Source organism: Aspergillus udagawae (assembly GCF_001078395.1).
Source record: "Aspergillus udagawae IFM 46973 DNA, scaffold_9, whole genome shotgun sequence".
NCBI classification, from domain to species: Eukaryota; Fungi; Ascomycota; class Eurotiomycetes; order Eurotiales; family Aspergillaceae; genus Aspergillus; species Aspergillus udagawae.
Window position 1 is genome coordinate 1844315 of NW_025091272.1, and position 17918 is coordinate 1862232.

Genomic DNA, 17918 nt, shown 5'->3' on the forward strand with positions numbered 1-17918 from the left:
AACCAGTAGTCCATGGCTTCGGACCCATTCGCCTCAGATTATGCATGGCTCGACCAGACTCTGACCAGCGAATGCTTGGCTGCAGCTATCGTTCATCGAGCGAGCAATGGATGTTTAGTCATGACCATGACAATCTATATAGATAGCTGTTAAAATCGACGGATTGGCCACCAGATTCCCCCTCTACTTCTTATCACCATTCAACTGAGATGGAATAAGCAAGTCTCGCAATCATGAAATACAAGCTTACAAGCCTATCTGAGACAAATTCAGTTTTAATCTATGTGGCAGATGTATGCAACCACGGAGAGTCCATTGGTGGTTGACCTTCCATGGATGATGTCACCACTCTCATATCATACATAATCACGACGCACTTCCAGGGTCTAAACCTCGCAATCATTCCATACAGCGGCTCTGATAAGAAAATAAGTTATAAGATGAAGTAATGCGCACTGCTCTAACCATAATAGTCCCAATGAGCACTGTGTTCTGTGGGTTGAATCCCCCACGCCAGCGTATAGGACGCGAAGTCTAGACGCAGGATACTCTTGTGGCATGCCTTTCCAACTGACATAACCTTAATACCCAGCTTAATAGCATCGTGGACTGGCCAGACCGAGTGCCCCGCCGTCGCAGACCAACGAGATGTCGAGATATACAGACGTACTGCAGACGTACCCCCCGTCACCCGTCCTTACATAGTATATGCGTGCGCATTAGTGTTAGTGTAGGTAGCCTGGTACAAAACGCGTAGGGACCCTCGACTGCTGGATAATACTCTAGACCTATCGTACGAATTGTGTCTACTGTCCTGTTAACTTCCAACCACTATGTCTTCTGTCCCAGTCAACAGGCAAGAATCCAAGTCTCGTCTCAGTGGCGCCAACTGATCTAAACATATATAGTCTAAGCGAGTATCACGACATCCTCCACCGAGACAAATATGCCATCCTCTACTTCTGCAATTCCCTCCACCAATGCGCCTCCCTCGATCCCACCTACAACGACATGGCGTCCGCTGTTGCCGACGCCGACGACAAAATCGATTTCTACAAGATCAACATCTGGCAACATCATGACATCTCCGACTCTGCGATGGTGGACCAACCGACCCTCCTCCTAGTAAAAAATGGACGGGAACTCGAGCGCTTCAGTAAGCCTGTGCCGCAGCAGTTGGAGTACATGGTGTCGCAGGCCCTTTGTGGGATGACCAAGATATCGATGGTCCCGTATACGGAGAGGGAGGACCATGGGAATCTGATGTACTGTATCCCGGCGCACAAATAGTCGTTAATGAGGTTAAGTTGTACTTTAAAGTATTGGTGGCTTTTTGAGCGGCTGTAAATCGGGGTTACCCTGTTGTACTAAAAGTGTACATGGTTCATAAATTGTTCTCGTAAATATTGACATTGTTTGATATCGGAGGCAATAACAGCTATATATGGTTCTCTTCGTATGATTCTATATCAAATGTTGTTGCGCAGATAATGGTATGACTACTGGCACTACCGCACAGTATGAGTGTTCGATGCATGAAGCAATCAACATAGGCGCTCTAGCTAGAAGAGGGCCTAGTAGGGCTTGAAACCATAAGCGCTCAAACCGATCCACTTCGGTTAAAAGGCGACGGGACGATAGTTGATTCATTTGTCGTAGTACCTTAATATATCCATGTTTCTGTATCATCCAATTGACGAAGGTATGCCTGCAATGCACTCCCGGCTAACTTGCACATCGTTAGATCATACCCATTGACCCAGGCTATCCTAAAGCCACCCAAAGGTCTCGGAATGCTTTCCACTAGCTTCTCCCTACTATACTGCATCGTAATGCTTTCGACACTGAACATGCTTTCCAGCTGCTACAAAGCGTTATCCGTGAGAGTCGTACCGATCTTCGCATACCTCTCATCGTCCCACAGCTATACCTTACTGGTGCTGCAGTTAAGAATCGATGACACTTGTTGGGTGCAACGACCTCACGAAAACGGTATCGAGGTCAATGTTGCATTTAATGTGAAGTCTATGATTATGCCATAAAAGGCTAAAAGATTACAAATATTCCGTACAACCATCAACTATGCTCCGACGTTTCAGGTCATATTCAAGCAGATTTTGATAACTACTAGCCACCATTAGGCTTAAAAACCTATGGTATAAACCGTCAAATTTCAGTAATTTGACGCGTCCAAAATTTGTAGTTCGAAATGACCAAGTTAGAAATCACGCTAGTCTATATCTGACATGTATACCTTAATACGGAGTAATTCGTGTATTATTAGTAATCACTAAGTGAGCTGCTACTCTAATCAAAAGAGGTCTGTCATGGCTTTTAGTACCTATATGTGACCATTTTCAGCAATAAAAATGTCCTCATAAGCAGTTAGAAAATCGAGCATTATCTGGATGATGGATAGCGGTTAATCGGTAAAAGCTTAGATAGGTAACCAAGCATTCCTCTTAGTCTTTCTTTTGCGATAGCTTCACTATATCAGACGTCAGTAAGATGGTCCGGAGTATACACCATTCACTGCTCATGGAGCACTCAGGGCATGCACATCAGCCTTCCCCACACTCAGGTAATGGGCATAGTGTAAAAGCGGCGCTGATCTGTCCTATCTGGGAAAGGGAATGTCCCAATATCTCCGCAGAGGTACTGTACCTCTCGATACAGTTTGGTAGAAAATATATAGGCGCCGTTAACCATAAGTTAAGAAAGTCGCGTACAAACTATATTTCGCAGAAACAACTAGGTAATGGGCACAAGATCTAATCTATACTCTACTGTATTTTATAATACTGCCATAATCCATTGAAACAAGGGGAACATGCCAAACATGAATACTATTCACTGCCTGTTGGCATTACCTAACTAGGACTAGCCTGGCTACTCTTATAAAGTGGTTTGTTATCATCAGCCAAACATCAACTTCCACCACCACCGACATACACACAGTAGATCATGTCGAGCCTATTACAGTCCCGCTGGGCTCCTAAAACCAATGAGCACAGAACACAAAGCCAACCGCCGCCTGCGTCTCCCTCCCCAGGACGCCGAATGCTGCTCTCTCCCGCTGGAGAATTGTCGCGCTTCATGAAGATCGTCGCTCGCTTAAAATGGAAACTGCCTTTCTTGGCCGAGGGCTACCGCCTCGCGACACTCTGCACAGATTCTCCTGAGGCGGCCGCTCATGCCGAAGTCATGTTCAAAATTGATTTTCACGAGTATTATGCGCTTTTGGAACGGGCGCTGGTGCACTTGCTTGGCGTCTTTGGCATCTCTGTATCGGCTGCGGGCAAGGCATCTGGCTCAAACTCCGTCTGGAGCACGCATCGGTATCATGCCAATGTGCTGGAAAGTCTTGAGGATGAAAATTGTCCGCTACGTTCGGTGTTTAGAAAGGGAAATGTCTTGGAGCAATTGAAGAAAGCAAAGGAACTGCGGAACCGCTGGAAGACGGCAGATTTGACGGAGCAAGAAAGAGAGCGACAGTCTATGTGGTCGCCCGGAAAAGGAGCGACGATGCCGCTACAGAACTACGATTTCGACAAGATGTTAGCTGATATCTTTGACGGCCTGGAGGATGGATGTCGTCTGGCGCAGGAACACGTGGCCAACGTCGACAAGAGCAACCATACTCAGGCACCAATTGACACCTCGAATACCGATTGGGATTTCATTGTTGATGCGATGGACTGGGAGGCTGTATGATCATCCACCTGAAGGGTCTCTCACTTTGTAAATATCATGTACATACATTCTCCATTTTTTCGACGGTGCAGTAGATTCTAGCATATGCATATGTTCTCGAGCTAGACTGATGGTAAAGTCGCATTATTATGTACACTCCGTGCGCCATGCAAAAACCTCTTCGACGATTGACCGGCTGTATCTATATATCGACAAAAGGTATGAATACTGACAAACTGTTAGGGCAGTGTGACACGCTACCATTCTAACTTATGTTGCAATGACTGAGAGCAACAGTTGCGGGGTTGCATGCTTCCTTCAATGCTACCAGGACTGCTCTGGGGAGAACCTGCCTTTAATGCCTTCTGCCATATCATTGCAAGCAGTTAGATGAGTCGATGCCCTTATCCCGACAGTTCATCCGTCGTGTGACCATCGACAAGAACCGATGGTCATAGTGTATCAGCTTCCCCAAGATCAATTGTAAAACTGCCCATCTGCTTCCCCGAAGCAGTCAGCACCCTGACCCGAGGTATCTGCCACTGTGGCTGATTTCTTGCATAGTCTTCAAAGGCATCTTTAAGCACCTCAACAGCATCGTGCCTGAGGTACGAAGCCACGGGTGTCCGCGACACAATCAAGTTCACCTCCTTCAATGCCTGCATGGACCCCACATCTTTCATTCCGTACGTCTCAAACATTAAAAAATCATGAACCTCGATGATCATGCGTTGAAGAGCAGTGCGCTCGACCTCACCAAGATAGGCTAACACCGCTTCCGCCAGATGCACCGTGTCCCGCTCGGGGGCAAGGTAAATGCAGGAATGCGGCGAGACTTCGGTACGGAAGTAGGGTCCTAACACCCGTAGAGCTTCCTCGCGGGCTTCCCGATTGACCACGAGCTGGGCAGGATTGGGATGGTCGGCGCGGAAGCCGCGGGCGTAGCGTCTGGAATTCGGTTTAATGCCCCGATCACAGGTTATGCGAATGACACGGCTGGTGGGAAGAGAGACATTCCAGATATAGACGCGGATCTCGGCTGGCAGCAGGGGGAAGAAGGTAAAACCGGACATTTTGTTACAGCTGACACGTGGCTTGAAGTTGTCCTCGATGGAAAAACCGGGAATATCACCAGGTGACATGCAATAATAACAGGAGTATTGCACTCAGTAAGGTCCTGATTGATAACAGAGTAGTATAGATGACACGTCCAGATACGTGGTTGTGTTGGGCGTCTCATCTAACAAACTAGATCAGAGCCAAGCCAAAACAACCTTAGCGCTATGCAGTCAAGCGTTCAGGTCAGGTCAAACAGTACTTTTGTTGTCAGAATCCTTCTCCATTTCCTGATATGCCCGGGTAGATGCAAAAAATACTGTACCTCGCTTGTCGACAGCCATATACATCTGTCCATATTCTGATCGGGATTTGCAAGAAATCATCATACCTTACTCCACCAAAACATAGAGATCAGGAGATCAGACAAAACTTCGAAAAAAGCATCCTTCTTGAGGCTTAAATATCTCCAAATTCTGAATATGCTCGTCAGCGGGTACCCGCCGCATGTCTAAGGGAGACGCTGTCTCTTCCGACCTTAGCTTTGTCTGTATAGTATTCCTCAATGCGCTATCCAAAAGATGAAAGCTTTCAAAATTTGATGCAGCCTGCCTGTGTCTACGACACGTGCTTTTATCGGGTATTTGCCTGTTTATCTTGATGTGGGAGCACTAGATGCTCCTTTTGGGTCATTAGGTGAGTTGGATACCCGATGCTACGAGTTAGTTTCGCATTCCGGATGAGGTTGAAATGATGAAAGCTATTCCAGATATTAGTTCTCATACTAATGTACTCAAGCATCCTGCCATTAAGTGGAGACCACGCCAATGTGGTCATAGCACGCAAAGACAATGAGGTTTATTTATGCGCCAGTGTCAGACAGTCTGACTATATGGATATAAGCAGGTGCAGACATGAATTCGAGTGGTGGAAGAGAAAGATTCGCCTGGAACCGAATGGAGAAACCAGCCTGGTCGATATAGAGAAAGCCACTCAAATACCGAAGTATCAAGAATCTCCGTTTCAGCCAAGTCCTTGGCAGTCATCTCCAGATCCTATTCCCCAGAAATACCATGACTCGCAAGACCTGGTCATTTTGTGATTTGTGCGAACAGACATGAGTAGAAGCCAAGATTACTCCGGACGACATGCTTGGCAACATGGACTACAACGTGCGTCACTCCATATCGGCCTATCTTGAGCCAACCCAGGGCACCTTCATTTGACAACACTTGCTTCAAAGGGCTGCTCCGATTGCGATAGGAGGGTATGATAGGAAATAGTTGGAATGACCTCACAGCTGTCCCTACTATTTCACCGTTGTGCAGGAGCATAAACTGCACCTAAATTGCGGAGATTGCGAGGTACAGAATGGTCCACCAATGATATTTCCATCGCTCAATCGTGCCGTTTATTTATTCCTTTGCTCTCATTCCGCTGGCTATAAAGAATCGCAAACTCACTTGTGGACATTCGTCTTGAAGACCAGACGATTTGATCCCTATTACCAGTCCCTCACTATGTTGTCAAGCATTGCGGCGCTCCCCGTTCTCATTCCCCTCGCTCTAGCATGTCTGGGGTACGAGGGAGGAGTTCCTACCCCCACCGCTCACCATTCCAATAGCGCCGTGATTGAGGTCGCAGCGGGACAAGTCTTTGACGCCGGGTGGGCCAAGTACGACCGTGGCTCTGGCGCCTGCAACGGCCAGTCTGAAGGCGATTGGAAGGACGCCGTGTTCTACCTCCACTCCGGTGCTACTCTCAAAAACGTTATCATCGGCGCCAACCAGGCTGAAGGGGTTCACTGTGACGGTCCATGCACCTTGCAGTTCGTTTGGTTTGAGGACGTTTGCGAAGACGCCATCACCATTGTGAGTATCAAGGCACATATGGAAATATTGGTCGGGTCTAATGATGTGGTAGAAAAACGACAAGGCAGGCCAGGAGACTTGGATCATCGGTGGTGGTGCCTATCACGCCTCGGACAAGATTATCCAGCACAACGGTTGTGGCACTGTCAATGTGAGTGATAATTCTTTGTCCCTTCTGGAACCAATGCTCAATGTTGCAGATCATCAATTTCTATGCCGAAGACTACGGCAAAGTCTATCGCTCCTGCGGTAACTGTAGCAAGCAATGCAAGCGGAATGTCTATGTTGAGGGCACTACCGCTCGCGATGGCGGCGAAGTAGTCGGCATCAACCTCAACTACGGTGATACGGCCACATTGAAGAATGTATGCGCCGATGCTGACCATCCTTGTGTCTTTTATGATGGGTGTGCGGGTGACTGCGAGCCAAAGAAGGTCGGATACTGCTCTGGTTAAGTCCATTCAAACGTCGACCGGTCGCACGATGAACCAATCATCAGAACAGAGACTTATGACTTTCTTTAACTGAGTGCATCCTCATACCGTGGCGACATAGCTGTAGTTGTGCGATGAATGTGGTGATTAGCAGATTTAGCCCTGCAACAGGCCCCATGTGATGTCTAGTTTATGATCAAACACGGCGTCAGACCAGACAAGTCTTTCCAATCTTTGCGTCCAGCAGAGGACCGAACGTATTTCGAGTGCCTGAGACAGTAGAAGAAGGCGACTGTGGAAGAATTCCCGGTCCGAGGTTGCGGTAGCCTCCAGGGCACCCACAGTGAGGAGCCATAACGTCAATTCTGAGGGAACTGATGTTGGACTGAGAGCCTCCATCGAAAGCCGCAACTGCCGCACATGCATTTCTGTCACTACCGGGCTGATGCCAGACATTCGTCGAAACTCAGCGAGATATAGCAACGCTCCGGATCGAAGGCCGGAGCATACAGGACCAAAGATGTATGCATCATTGCGCAGTGACAAGAAGCGGTGAGTAAGTGGGTGAATTAACCTATCAACCTCTACTGGATTTGACCAGATAGAGACTTGCGGGATTATCTGTGTGTTGGTCCATTGTAATGTTTGAAAAGCTGAGAGCAAGGGCGCCGGAAGATCCAAAGAGTTTAAGCACTGTGACATAGTCTTGGAGGGGCAGTGTATATAATCCACTTCTCCATTAACGTTTCCGAGAGCAGGGGCGATATCAAGCGCGTAGGAACCAATCAGATCAACCCTGTACTTGTTAGCAGCGTGCTGCAAGTGAGAAAGATTGGGTCTGTGAGTGCAAACCATTTAACCACGGTCACCAACTTCTCATCCAATGCCCCCAGCGATAAACCCGACTCGTGAATAAGTCTTGCTACAGCCGCCATATGCGATCTCCATGAAACCATATCTCTTTGCAGATGAGAATAGCATGCCAAGGCAGTAATCGCGCTCAATGTACCCTCCAAGATCCGCTTCCGGCCCAGCGGCATGGCACTGATATCATTCCGAACCCGCGCAAGCGCTTTGGTATGATTTGAGAGTATGAAATGCTTCAGGTCGTGTTGCATGTGGTATTGTGATATATGGGTAGCATATGTAGCCAACATCTGGTCAAAGGCGGCGGAATTTGCGATACATATTGGATACCAGCGGTCTTTGTATATCTGAAACTGGCTCGGGATGGCATCTGAGAACACTAGGCAGAAAAATCAGTTAGTACAACCCAGACGGAACCACAGATCTATGAAAAAGCAACATACTGTGGTGAAGGAGGCGCTGCGATTCCCTATCCAGCACAATAGGACTGGCCAGGAACGATGGGATATGGGTCGACGAGGTGGGATACTCTGGACTTTGAGAGCTCCCATATTGAAGATCAACGGGAGAAGGGGTGGAGCCTGAATCAGATGCTGTTGTGTCGCTCGATGTGCATGAAGATATCGAAGGACTTTGGAACAATGCTGTCTGAACATTCCGGCGGGTGTAACCAATCTCGCGCATGACTCGCCGTCGCATCTGAGATCGCTGCCCCTTGGTCGGACGCGGACGCGTGGGAGTGGTGGTGATGAAGACCCATTCATTGAATTGATGTTGAGGGATAGGAGCCATGGTGCATCATGTCACCTCTGGGGTGTATATTTCGCCATACGCTGTCATGATCGTAAGGTGGCTTTATCACAACTGAGGACTACTTTTTGAGTCGGAGCTGAGGAGTTACATCATTCCCGCTGTGTTATTATCACGTGACCTTCGTCGTGTTCAAGTTGCCTTCGCGCAATCAGTATTTGTTTGATTTCTCGATGCTAGTAAAGGTTAGAGTATGTATGACTTTTGGGCAGAAAGTGAGCTTCGAAAATATAAATCTGATATTTGACGCATGCTTTCCATTATCAAAACATGCACAAACGCAAAACGTTTCTACCCAGATAGCTTGAGGCTATATAATCAGGATCAGACCCCATATTACACACTGTCAGCCTTCGCACAAACCATCTCTCCCTGCATTTCAGTTACCAGTTTCTTCCATGATGCGATCCCACGTTGCGCATGACAGTAAGGAGTATTTGGATCGGGGTCGAAGGTTGTACGGGAGAATAATTCCATCGAAACCCAACCCTCGTATCCCAGAGCAAAGACGGTTTGGGCAATGTCCTTCACAGGAAGATATCCCCCCTCCTCGAAGGCAAACAGTCTTGCATTCCGAGACCAGCTCATGCGACTTGGCTGCTCCGCCACATACCATTCATGACCCATCACCAATGGTGCCTTCAAGCGTTCCCCATCAACAACCTGGAACAAAAACACTCGTTTCATGTCCACAGTCTGACGGAGACGTGCGAGGGACCTCTGCAGCTCTTTCTCACCATTGTAAGTCATCCCCGATGCACTGGCCGGATCGGCGTACACCCGGGCGGCAATGTTGAAGGTATCCAGGCAGAGACCAAAGTTGGGACGATCTACACGACGAACGATGTCCCAGCTTTGTTCCCAAGTATCGACATGGTTTCCCCAAGCAAGAGCCTCGTAAGAGAAACGGATCGGCGGGGACTGGGCCAGTCCTAGATCTGCAGCCTGGCGCAGGTCGGATACGATCACTCGTCTGTTGCCGGTAGTCCGGGGTTCGCCAGTCTCAGGGTCTGGAGGGAGAAAGTTGGACGGGATAAGGATCATGTCTGTGTGCAGGATATGACAGATCTCAAACCAGAAGCGCAGCTTATCATAAACGAGGCGGTTATGCTCGGCTTCATCCAGGACACCTTCGTAAAACCAGAACGGCTGAAGGGCGATGATCTCTAGCTGGAGCGAGGTGCAAAGATGGCGGACGCGGAGAGCGCCTTTGAGGATGTTAAGGCGACTGGCACCGCCAGAAGACTGTGCGGCAAACGTCTCCAAGTCTTCGTAGAACAATTCAATGCCTTTGAACCCTTGATTCGCGGCTTGCTGGAGCTTTTCCGGCAGATCGTGCACACATGCGCGACCAAGGGACATGGACGAGATCGCTGGCCGGCAAGGCATTTTCAATGATGGTACAAGGAGAGAAATACTGCTTGCTATCCTTTTGTAGTGGGGTTAGTTGGTAGTTGAAGATTCGTTACTTGACGGGTGCAGGATCCTCTAACAGGAACTTCTGACCTCCTACAGTGGGGTTCAATGAACTATTTAACAAGAGGCAGCGAACAACTCTACCAAGATCGGCCTTGATCCGACCACTTGTATGCCCGATTAAGACATACGTATGCAAGCCTGCTCGTCATTCCGGTAATTCTAATTGGATCTGAGGACCCAATTCAACTTCAATGACGGCAACATGCACTCCAGGTTCCTAATCTGTCAAACGGATTGACTCCGCAAAACGACTGTCTGGGAAATATGGGGCAGGAGTCTACCCAATTTTACTGTTTCCCCTTCTCTATCTGGAGTCAGACCTAGATTACTATTCTCTAAACAAGCTCTCTGTCGCATTCCTGGCTGCTCTTTCTGGAGCTTCGCTGCTCCTGGAATGTGCAGACCGCATACACCAAAGCGATACCAAATGCAAGTGCAGCCAGTCCCACAGATGACCACAGGGCAGCACGGTACCCTCTTAATTGGTTCACGCCATGATGACTTACTTCCGCCTCCACCGTCCCCGCTATGCCTAAACCGATGGCGATGGAGTAATTGATGACGGTGTTGACTAGTGATGCCGAGGCTCCTTGGTGCTTGACGGGCACTGCATCACTCAAGATAGTAGTGGACGCAGGGAAGGAGATATCCATACTACGGATCATTAGGTTAGCTTTGTCGATAAAGAGCGCTAAGGGCGTGATAGGGACCTTACCCCCAGGCCATGATAACGAACGACCAAAACGTATTCATCCAGTAGGACTGCTCTACTGGTGCCGTACTTTGCAGGATGCATCCACCCAGAAACGCAGCACAAGCGATTGCCATCAGCCAGCCGCTAGTGATGACAGCCATCAGATAGGGTGTGGCAAGGGCAGCCAGAATCCCTGAGATGGCCCCTGGCGCGAACTGCACAGCTGAATCCAAAGGGGACACATGTCGAAATTGCTGGATAAACTGGAACAAGTAATAGAACCAAACACCAAAACTGCTCCATCCTAAGCCGGTAGTCACCAGGATTGCTACAACGCGTCGACTAAAAATGGATACATCCAGTATCGGATCCACGGCGCGCCGTTCCTGGAGAACAAACAGCCCCAGAACGAGAAATCCAACGATCAACAAGACATAAACATAAGGCGTGGACCAGCCGTCGATCGGTGCTTGGTTCCATGAGATATTGAGCAAGAGCAAGCCTGCAACGCCCAGGCCCGACCCGATATAGTCAAACTGGAGTCCCGCGGCCTTTGGGCTGCGCGGATAGTCTGCTGGAATTACCCAAAGGCCAACCGCCGCAATAATGAAGCATCCGATGCTGTACGTCCACATCACCCAGGGCCACCAGACGTACTGTGCGAAGGCCGAACCGATGACCCCGGCGGTAAAGCATCCCAGTGGTGCGGCCACGGCAAATGCTGAGAAGATCATGTTCTTCTTCTTGCCAGGTGGGTAGGTTCTCCCAGCAATTGCGAGCGCATTTGGGAGAAGCAATGCCGGCCCAATGCCCTGGAGCGCTCGAGCAGTGTCAAAGAACACTGGTGAGTGTGTGAAGGCACTGCAGCCACCAATGACGGACCAAACGCCGAACCATGCCCATCCCAGGATAAGGATGCGCTTGGAACCATATAGATCGCCGAGCTTCCCCGCAATCAGAATAAACGTGCCCACCGTCAAGCTATAACCGCCCACATGCCAGGTCATCCGAGTGGCCTCGGACGGACCCTGACCGAAGGTTTGCCCCACGATATGCAAGGGAATGAGGATATAACCAAAGGAGCCTTGAACGAAAAGCTGCGTTGAGCATAAAATGAGAATGAAGAGCCATTCCTTCAGCCCATGAGGCGGTGTCTGGTAAACATCGGATTGTTCAGCCTCTGGTGGTGCTTCGCTAGGCGATATCACAGCCCTGTGACCAGCGTTGGATTGGAGGTCGGTCTTCTCAGCGCTGGCTGCCATTGCAAGTATAAAATAAGTCCTCCAGGATGTTTCCGAGGCAGAAACGGAGGCATTGGGATAGACATGGTTTTAAAGAGAGACACCGAAAAGCAAGGAAACCTGAGTAATAGGTGGCTGTATCAAGTTTACTGACTATTCGGCACATCTATGGCTGATTTGTCAGGGAAGGATTGACGTAGCTTACCTATACTCCGTAGTCCTTGAACACAAAGAAGAGGAAACCGGATGTCCGAAAACGGAAATGTCGGACCTACAAGTTGGTCTAAAAGTGGGGGAGACAGGACACCAAGCTCTCGATCAGGCCTAGCGCCCTTGTTTGAATCCCTGGGCTTCAGTGGGGCCGACAGGGGACCAAGCACCATATTGGGACTAGCGCTACTTCGAGATATGAATAGCCGTCAACAAGATTGGTTAATCTACCAAATTACAAAAGAGACATACAATACAGTATCAGTCAGACCCTATTGCAACGGCGACGGCGAACTGCTGCAGCCAGTCTCTCTAGGCAGCCAACAGTGTCCTCTAGGCCAATACAGCCGTCCGTTATGCTAACACCCTTTTGTAGTCCGGCACGACCTTCTGGTGGAATGTTCTGTTTTCCACCATATAGATTTGACTCGATCATAACACCGATGACAGAGTGTTCTCCAGACGCTACTTGGTTGCATACTTCGTCAACAACAATAGGCTGCCGGCGGAAATCCTTGTTTGAATTCCCATGGGAGCAATCGATCATGATCCCGTTCGGGCATTGCGATTGACTGAGCTGTCGCTGCGCTTGCTGCACATCCTGCAAGTGGTAGTTGGGCCCCGATGAGCCACCACGGAGTATCAGAAAACAGTCGGCGTTGCCCGAAGAACTGATAATCCGGGAGGTAGAGTTGTCTGTTGGTCCACAGAACGTGTGCCCCGTGCCTGCGCTGATGAGCGAGTTGATGGCTTGCGTTACACTGCCGTCCGTAGAGTTCTTGAATCCCACTGGGAAAGGCATCGCGGAAGCTAGTTCGCGATGGGGCTGAGATTCAGTCGTTCTGGCTCCTATAGCTCCCACAGATATGAAGTCACTGAGGTAAGCTGGAGAACTTAGGTCGAGTAACTCGCTCGCAATTGGGACACCCAGGTGCGTCAGGTCCGCATACAGTTGCCTCGAGATATGTATTCCTTTTTCCATATTGCAGGACCCATCGAGATCGGGGTCGTTCAGAAGCCCTTTCCACCCCACAGTTGTGCGTGGCTTCTCCAGATACGCTCGCATAATAATGCATAACTCTGGAGAGAGACGATCTGCGACCGGCTTGATCTTCTGTGCGAATTCGACCGCCGCGTCAGGATCATGAATTGAGCATGGTCCTACCAGTACCAGAAGCCGGTCATCTTGCTTGGTGACAATGGCAGCGGCCTCTCTGCGACCTCGATCTACCGTCCAAGCGGATTCGGAGGACTAAGATAAATTAGAACTTTGTAGGTTTGACGGGTGTAGAAAGGCGCCTACCGTTATAATCTGTGTTCTGAGAAGACGCGGGCAAATGAGCGGTCGATGGTTTATAACTGGCGCCGGTCAATATGCGTCGATTTAAAACAAGTGCACGATCTGTCGGAACACACCTCTACTTGAATCTTCGGGGGGCCTGAGCACAGTATTCAATTGTCGCATAGCCTGCGCCCATGAGCGACGGATTTCCCATCTAGTAAGGGCATGAGATTGAATAGGCTCTTGGCGGGGATTGCTAGCATGCAGCACAATGGGTCCCTGGGTCGAGGGCGACCTCAACTGGGTATGTGTCATTGCTGGTCTTGCTGAAGTTGCAGCCATTTCGTAGCAGGACGCCAGTAGTAGCTACTATTGGGAAAGTGTAATGCAGATCGTTGTGCGACTTTTGGCTCGAAGTGCTGCTTCAATGCGCGTCTACAATCCCATCACGAATCGATGAGAGGACTCTGAGCAAAATATATTAAAGCAGGCACGAAAATCACATCACTTTATTGATCCTCTTGCTTATTTGCCCGAAGAGGCAACAATACGGAACTGATCCGGCCATCTCCCTGGAGGAGTATCCCGATACCTCGGGGGACAGTTTTGACCGATTGGTGGAATTCCTGCCGGATGCAAGGAAGAAAGCGGTATACGTACCGGGTAATGAGCATAATCGGCCACAAATAATGTGGATACTGGGAACAAGGATCATTACCTGTTGTTGCTCACTAGCGCAATTATTTGACAGCATGTTGTTAGTAGAGACCAGAGCATGGATATATCGCCCAGCTCTGTCATTCTACCTAGTCATGGCACGATACATGTTACTGCAACCAATTCCAGATAGAGCATTTCCAACACTTAAATCAAGTTTCATTCGGTTCTGTTGGCCTATAGTAGCGCTGCTGTCACTCTGCGTGGAGCAATTTCATAGCTGTCACATCTAGAAATCCGTCCCAATATGGACCCCACCATCGGCCATCACGTTGGTACCCTGCACATAGGAGCTTAACGGACTCGCTAGGAATACTGCCACATTTGCAATATCTTCGGGGGTCCCGAAGCGCTTCAGCGGCACTTTCAGCCTCTGCTCCTCCACCCATGCGGGGTCAATCTTGCTGTAAGACTCCCAAGCCCCATCCTGTGCCCAAATTGGACCGGGCGAAATTGCATTCACTCTAATTCCCCGAGGTCCTAGGAAATGCGACAGCTCTTGGACGTGCTGCAGTTGTGCCGCCTTGCATGCACCATAAGGAGCCGGGGGACTGCGGAAGAATTCGCGGCCCATGAAAGATGACTGAACGATGATGGAGGGCTGAGGCGACTTCTCTAACCACGGGAGACTAGCTTCCACGAGGTTGACGAAGCCCATGACATCGAGGTCGAAGGAGGATTGCCAGGTTTGCGGGGTGGATTCAAAATGCATGTTGGACGCTGCATAGGTTAGCAAGGAACGAGCGTTTGGATTCTATAGAACGCGGTATACGAACCATTGGCAATCACAATATCTATTCTGCCGATGCGAGCGGCAGAGTCAGCCACCCACTTGCTCAGAGCGTCCCGATTGCTGATATCCACCGAGGTCCCATATGCTTGAGGGATTATCCCTTGCTCTTGTTCTTTGCCGAGCGACGAATTAAGCTCAGCGAAGTCACTCTCGCGGACAGTACGCGCGCAGTAAGAGACATTGCAGCCTTGCTGGACAAAGGCTTCAACCATGCCGCGGCCGATGCCTTTAGTGCCTCCTAGTACTAGTCAGATCTGCATTATCCCAATAGTGAAACGTCGTTGGAAGTGTACCTGTGATCAGGACATGGCATCCTGCCAACTTAGTGTCTAGAACCATCTTGCCTTTGACTTCGAATAGTACGATGAATCAGGAATTATGACGCCTTGAAGGTGGTTGATCGACTTGGATTTTATACGTTTGAACAATCCTTACGGAATACTTCCGCGAGATTTTCCTATTGTGGCAATCCGGTAGAGCCATGCATTTCCACTTTCCGCTTGATTGATCACTTCTAGAATAAGACATTTACCCCCAAACATCTTCTTGCCATGATCCTCTCCGCTTCCGAGTTTGGATCCAGCTTCGAACACGGGATTCATCCCACCCCGTGCTCTCCATGATCATTTCCACAACGGCCGTCAATACCCCTTGTGCCATTGCTGTAGACCCACATACATATAATGGGTTTCCATCTGACAGGAGATGCTGAAGTACGTCTTGTTTGTGGTTTCGGATCGCATCCTGTACATACATTTTGTCGCGATCCGGGGCCGGATGCCGCGAATAGGCAGGGATCATTCGTAAGGAAAACCCTGGCACCGCAAGCGATTGATCCAACTCATCGCGAAAAAGGAGATCATCCGGCCCGCGACAGCCGTAGAATAAGGTCGTCTCCCCGACTTCCCTTCCAACCAAAGCCGTCTGCCTTCTTTCCAGTACGAACGCCCGAAAGGGTGCAATTCCCACACCCGCCGCCACCATCATGATGGGCACAGTAGGCGTGGCAGGTAATTTAAACCTTGAGCGCTGGAGCTGACCATAAAGCCTTCCCTGGACCCCATCTTTGGAAGGCACAAGGGGTCTGTATTCGGGGATCGTGGGGTGCGCACCGTCCACAGTATGCAGACTGCGATTCAGCGTGGTGACAAAGTCAGTTGTCAGACCGTACCTCCACGTTTCACGGTTTTTGGAGCTATGCTCTTGGTCTAGTAGCGTAATGGCCAAGGATACTGCTCGAGGCGACATCGCCGCGGAGGAAGAAATGGAGTAGGCTCGTGGTCGAAGACGTGGAATATTTTCCAGCAACCATGATAAAGGAATAGTATGCCATGTGGAGTGGTCAGCGCTGTGTTCGCGAGCAAAGTACTCCAGAATATCTGCTATTGTCAGGTGAGTGCTGTCCTTAATCCTCAGGGGAACCCCGGCACCGTTTCTCATAACTTCAATGGCGTCGCGGATCGGAGTAGATGGAGCCACCTGAGCAAGCGCCTGGATCACCTGTTTCGAAACAGGTGCACAGATAGCGAGGTAGAATCTGAGTAGGCTCTCGAGGGAACAAGGGTTTGGAAGCAGTGTTTCTAATTTTCCATTCTCAGAAGCAGGGTTGATCTGAAAGACCTGCTTTCTCGCAGGCTCCTCCTGGCGGCCAATCAACCGCAAAAGGCGCTCTACCTCGGCGTCTGGATTTGATGGCCACAGTAGTAGATGATCTCCAGTGGCATACTTCAGATTCCGATGATGGGAAATGTCGATCTCCAGTTGCAGACAGGGCTTCCGTGACTGTGGGTTCAGAATTCGACTATTGGTGAATCTCAATTCGAAAGGAGCAGAGCTGGGCAGCCGCTGCAGACCCATGCCGGTCCTTGACCTCACATAGTAGGGTTCTCCGAATGCAGTAGAAGTAGATTCTGGCTGCTCGACTGGGGAGAGGAGAAATGAAGGCTCATATACTACTGGGTGCTCCTGATAGGCAAACTGTGCCCGCAAAGCATCGACGGTCTCATCTTGCCAGCGAAGAAACGTTTCTTCAGTCGAGCCGTTGGCCGCATCCCCATATCCAACACTACCAATACGTATCGCTCCCTTGTCTGCGAGGGACTCCGATACCCATGTGACGGTACGATTGAAGTGTTGGTAGGCGCTGCTCCCCAGACCAAACGCGGCATAGTGAAGATCCTTCAGTGTGGTCTGTGACTGTGACAACCATCGACAGAACGTCACCGCATTGTCGGTTGGATCACCCTCACCATACGTCGACAACAAGAACACCACGGGTCTATCAGATGGTATGGAAGTGATTGATTTTGGAGAAATATCGGCTAGGTCTAGTACGCCAGTATGTAATCGTAGACGCTGCCGGAGAGTCCGCGCGAGTGTGTGGGCGAGGCCTTCGGCAGTGCCTGTCTGTGAGCCCCAAAGCACAACGATGTCGTATTCTTCTTTTTTTATGCGTAGGCTGATGTCTGCATTTTCCTCTCTGGCCTGTCGCTTTCGGCCCAGAACCGTTTGCTGCCGACGTTCGAATAGCTGCTTCTCGAGCGGGTCGGCTTTGTACCAATATCTTTGACCACAGAGGTAACCCAGCCCCAGAATTGGGAGGAGGAGGAAAGCCAGGATATCGTCAATGTCGAGGGCTAGAATGACAGATTGCATGTTGTCTGTTTTCCAGTTACTCAGCGTACATCCGATAATTGTAAACCTGGCAGGGAACTACTTCTGCTGGCCAATATATTTCTGGAGCAGTGACCTGGGCATTGACGCCTTACCAC

General features: G+C 49.6%; 10 protein-coding genes across 10 annotated transcripts; 3 read left to right on the forward strand and 7 right to left on the reverse strand.

Moving 5' to 3' along the window:
- Positions 1–708: 708 nt before the first annotated feature.
- On the forward strand, positions 709–1290 carry Aud_010898 (thioredoxin family protein; the record flags this gene model as incomplete). Its single annotated transcript, XM_043295729.1, has 2 exons — positions 709–712; positions 857–1290. 2 exons carry the CDS (start codon positions 709–711, stop codon positions 1288–1290), a joined length of 438 nt encoding a protein of 145 aa, XP_043151664.1.
- Positions 1291–2964: 1674 nt separating this feature from the next.
- On the forward strand, positions 2965–3714 carry Aud_010899 (uncharacterized protein; the record flags this gene model as incomplete). The annotated part of the gene is made up of 1 exon (XM_043295730.1): positions 2965–3714. One exon carries the CDS (start codon positions 2965–2967, stop codon positions 3712–3714), a length of 750 nt encoding a protein of 249 aa, XP_043151665.1.
- A 431-nt stretch (positions 3715–4145) lies between these two features.
- Positions 4146–4766, reverse strand: Aud_010900 (2EXR domain-containing protein; the record flags this gene model as incomplete). The annotated part of the gene is made up of 1 exon (XM_043295731.1): positions 4146–4766. The coding sequence occupies one exon, from the start codon at positions 4764–4766 to the stop codon at positions 4146–4148; it is 621 nt and encodes a 206-aa protein (XP_043151666.1).
- Positions 4767–6269: 1503 nt separating this feature from the next.
- On the forward strand, positions 6270–7075 carry Aud_010901 (pectate lyase; the record flags this gene model as incomplete). Its single annotated transcript, XM_043295732.1, has 3 exons — positions 6270–6620; positions 6673–6771; positions 6821–7075. The coding sequence occupies 3 exons, from the start codon at positions 6270–6272 to the stop codon at positions 7073–7075; spliced, it is 705 nt and encodes a 234-aa protein (XP_043151667.1).
- Positions 7076–7210: 135 nt separating this feature from the next.
- On the reverse strand, positions 7211–8713 carry Aud_010902 (uncharacterized protein; the record flags this gene model as incomplete). The annotated part of the gene is made up of 3 exons (XM_043295733.1): positions 7211–7850; positions 7907–8300; positions 8365–8713. 3 exons carry the CDS (start codon positions 8711–8713, stop codon positions 7211–7213), a joined length of 1383 nt encoding a protein of 460 aa, XP_043151668.1.
- A 354-nt stretch (positions 8714–9067) lies between these two features.
- Positions 9068–10120, reverse strand: Aud_010903 (sugar phosphate isomerase/epimerase family protein; the record flags this gene model as incomplete). The annotated part of the gene is made up of 1 exon (XM_043295734.1): positions 9068–10120. The coding sequence occupies one exon, from the start codon at positions 10118–10120 to the stop codon at positions 9068–9070; it is 1053 nt and encodes a 350-aa protein (XP_043151669.1).
- A 425-nt stretch (positions 10121–10545) lies between these two features.
- Positions 10546–12166, reverse strand: Aud_010904 (MFS transporter; the record flags this gene model as incomplete). The annotated part of the gene is made up of 2 exons (XM_043295735.1): positions 10546–10864; positions 10926–12166. 2 exons carry the CDS (start codon positions 12164–12166, stop codon positions 10546–10548), a joined length of 1560 nt encoding a protein of 519 aa, XP_043151670.1.
- Positions 12167–12620: 454 nt separating this feature from the next.
- Positions 12621–13979, reverse strand: Aud_010905 (3-deoxy-7-phosphoheptulonate synthase; the record flags this gene model as incomplete). Its single annotated transcript, XM_043295736.1, has 3 exons — positions 12621–13607; positions 13659–13714; positions 13772–13979. 3 exons carry the CDS (start codon positions 13977–13979, stop codon positions 12621–12623), a joined length of 1251 nt encoding a protein of 416 aa, XP_043151671.1.
- Positions 13980–14583: 604 nt separating this feature from the next.
- Aud_010906 (SDR family NAD(P)-dependent oxidoreductase) lies at positions 14584–15486 on the reverse strand (the record flags this gene model as incomplete). Its single annotated transcript, XM_043295737.1, has 3 exons — positions 14584–15074; positions 15131–15385; positions 15441–15486. 3 exons carry the CDS (start codon positions 15484–15486, stop codon positions 14584–14586), a joined length of 792 nt encoding a protein of 263 aa, XP_043151672.1.
- A 189-nt stretch (positions 15487–15675) lies between these two features.
- On the reverse strand, positions 15676–17802 carry Aud_010907 (NADPH cytochrome P450 oxidoreductase family protein; the record flags this gene model as incomplete). The annotated part of the gene is made up of 1 exon (XM_043295738.1): positions 15676–17802. One exon carries the CDS (start codon positions 17800–17802, stop codon positions 15676–15678), a length of 2127 nt encoding a protein of 708 aa, XP_043151673.1.
- Positions 17803–17918: the final 116 nt, after the last annotated feature.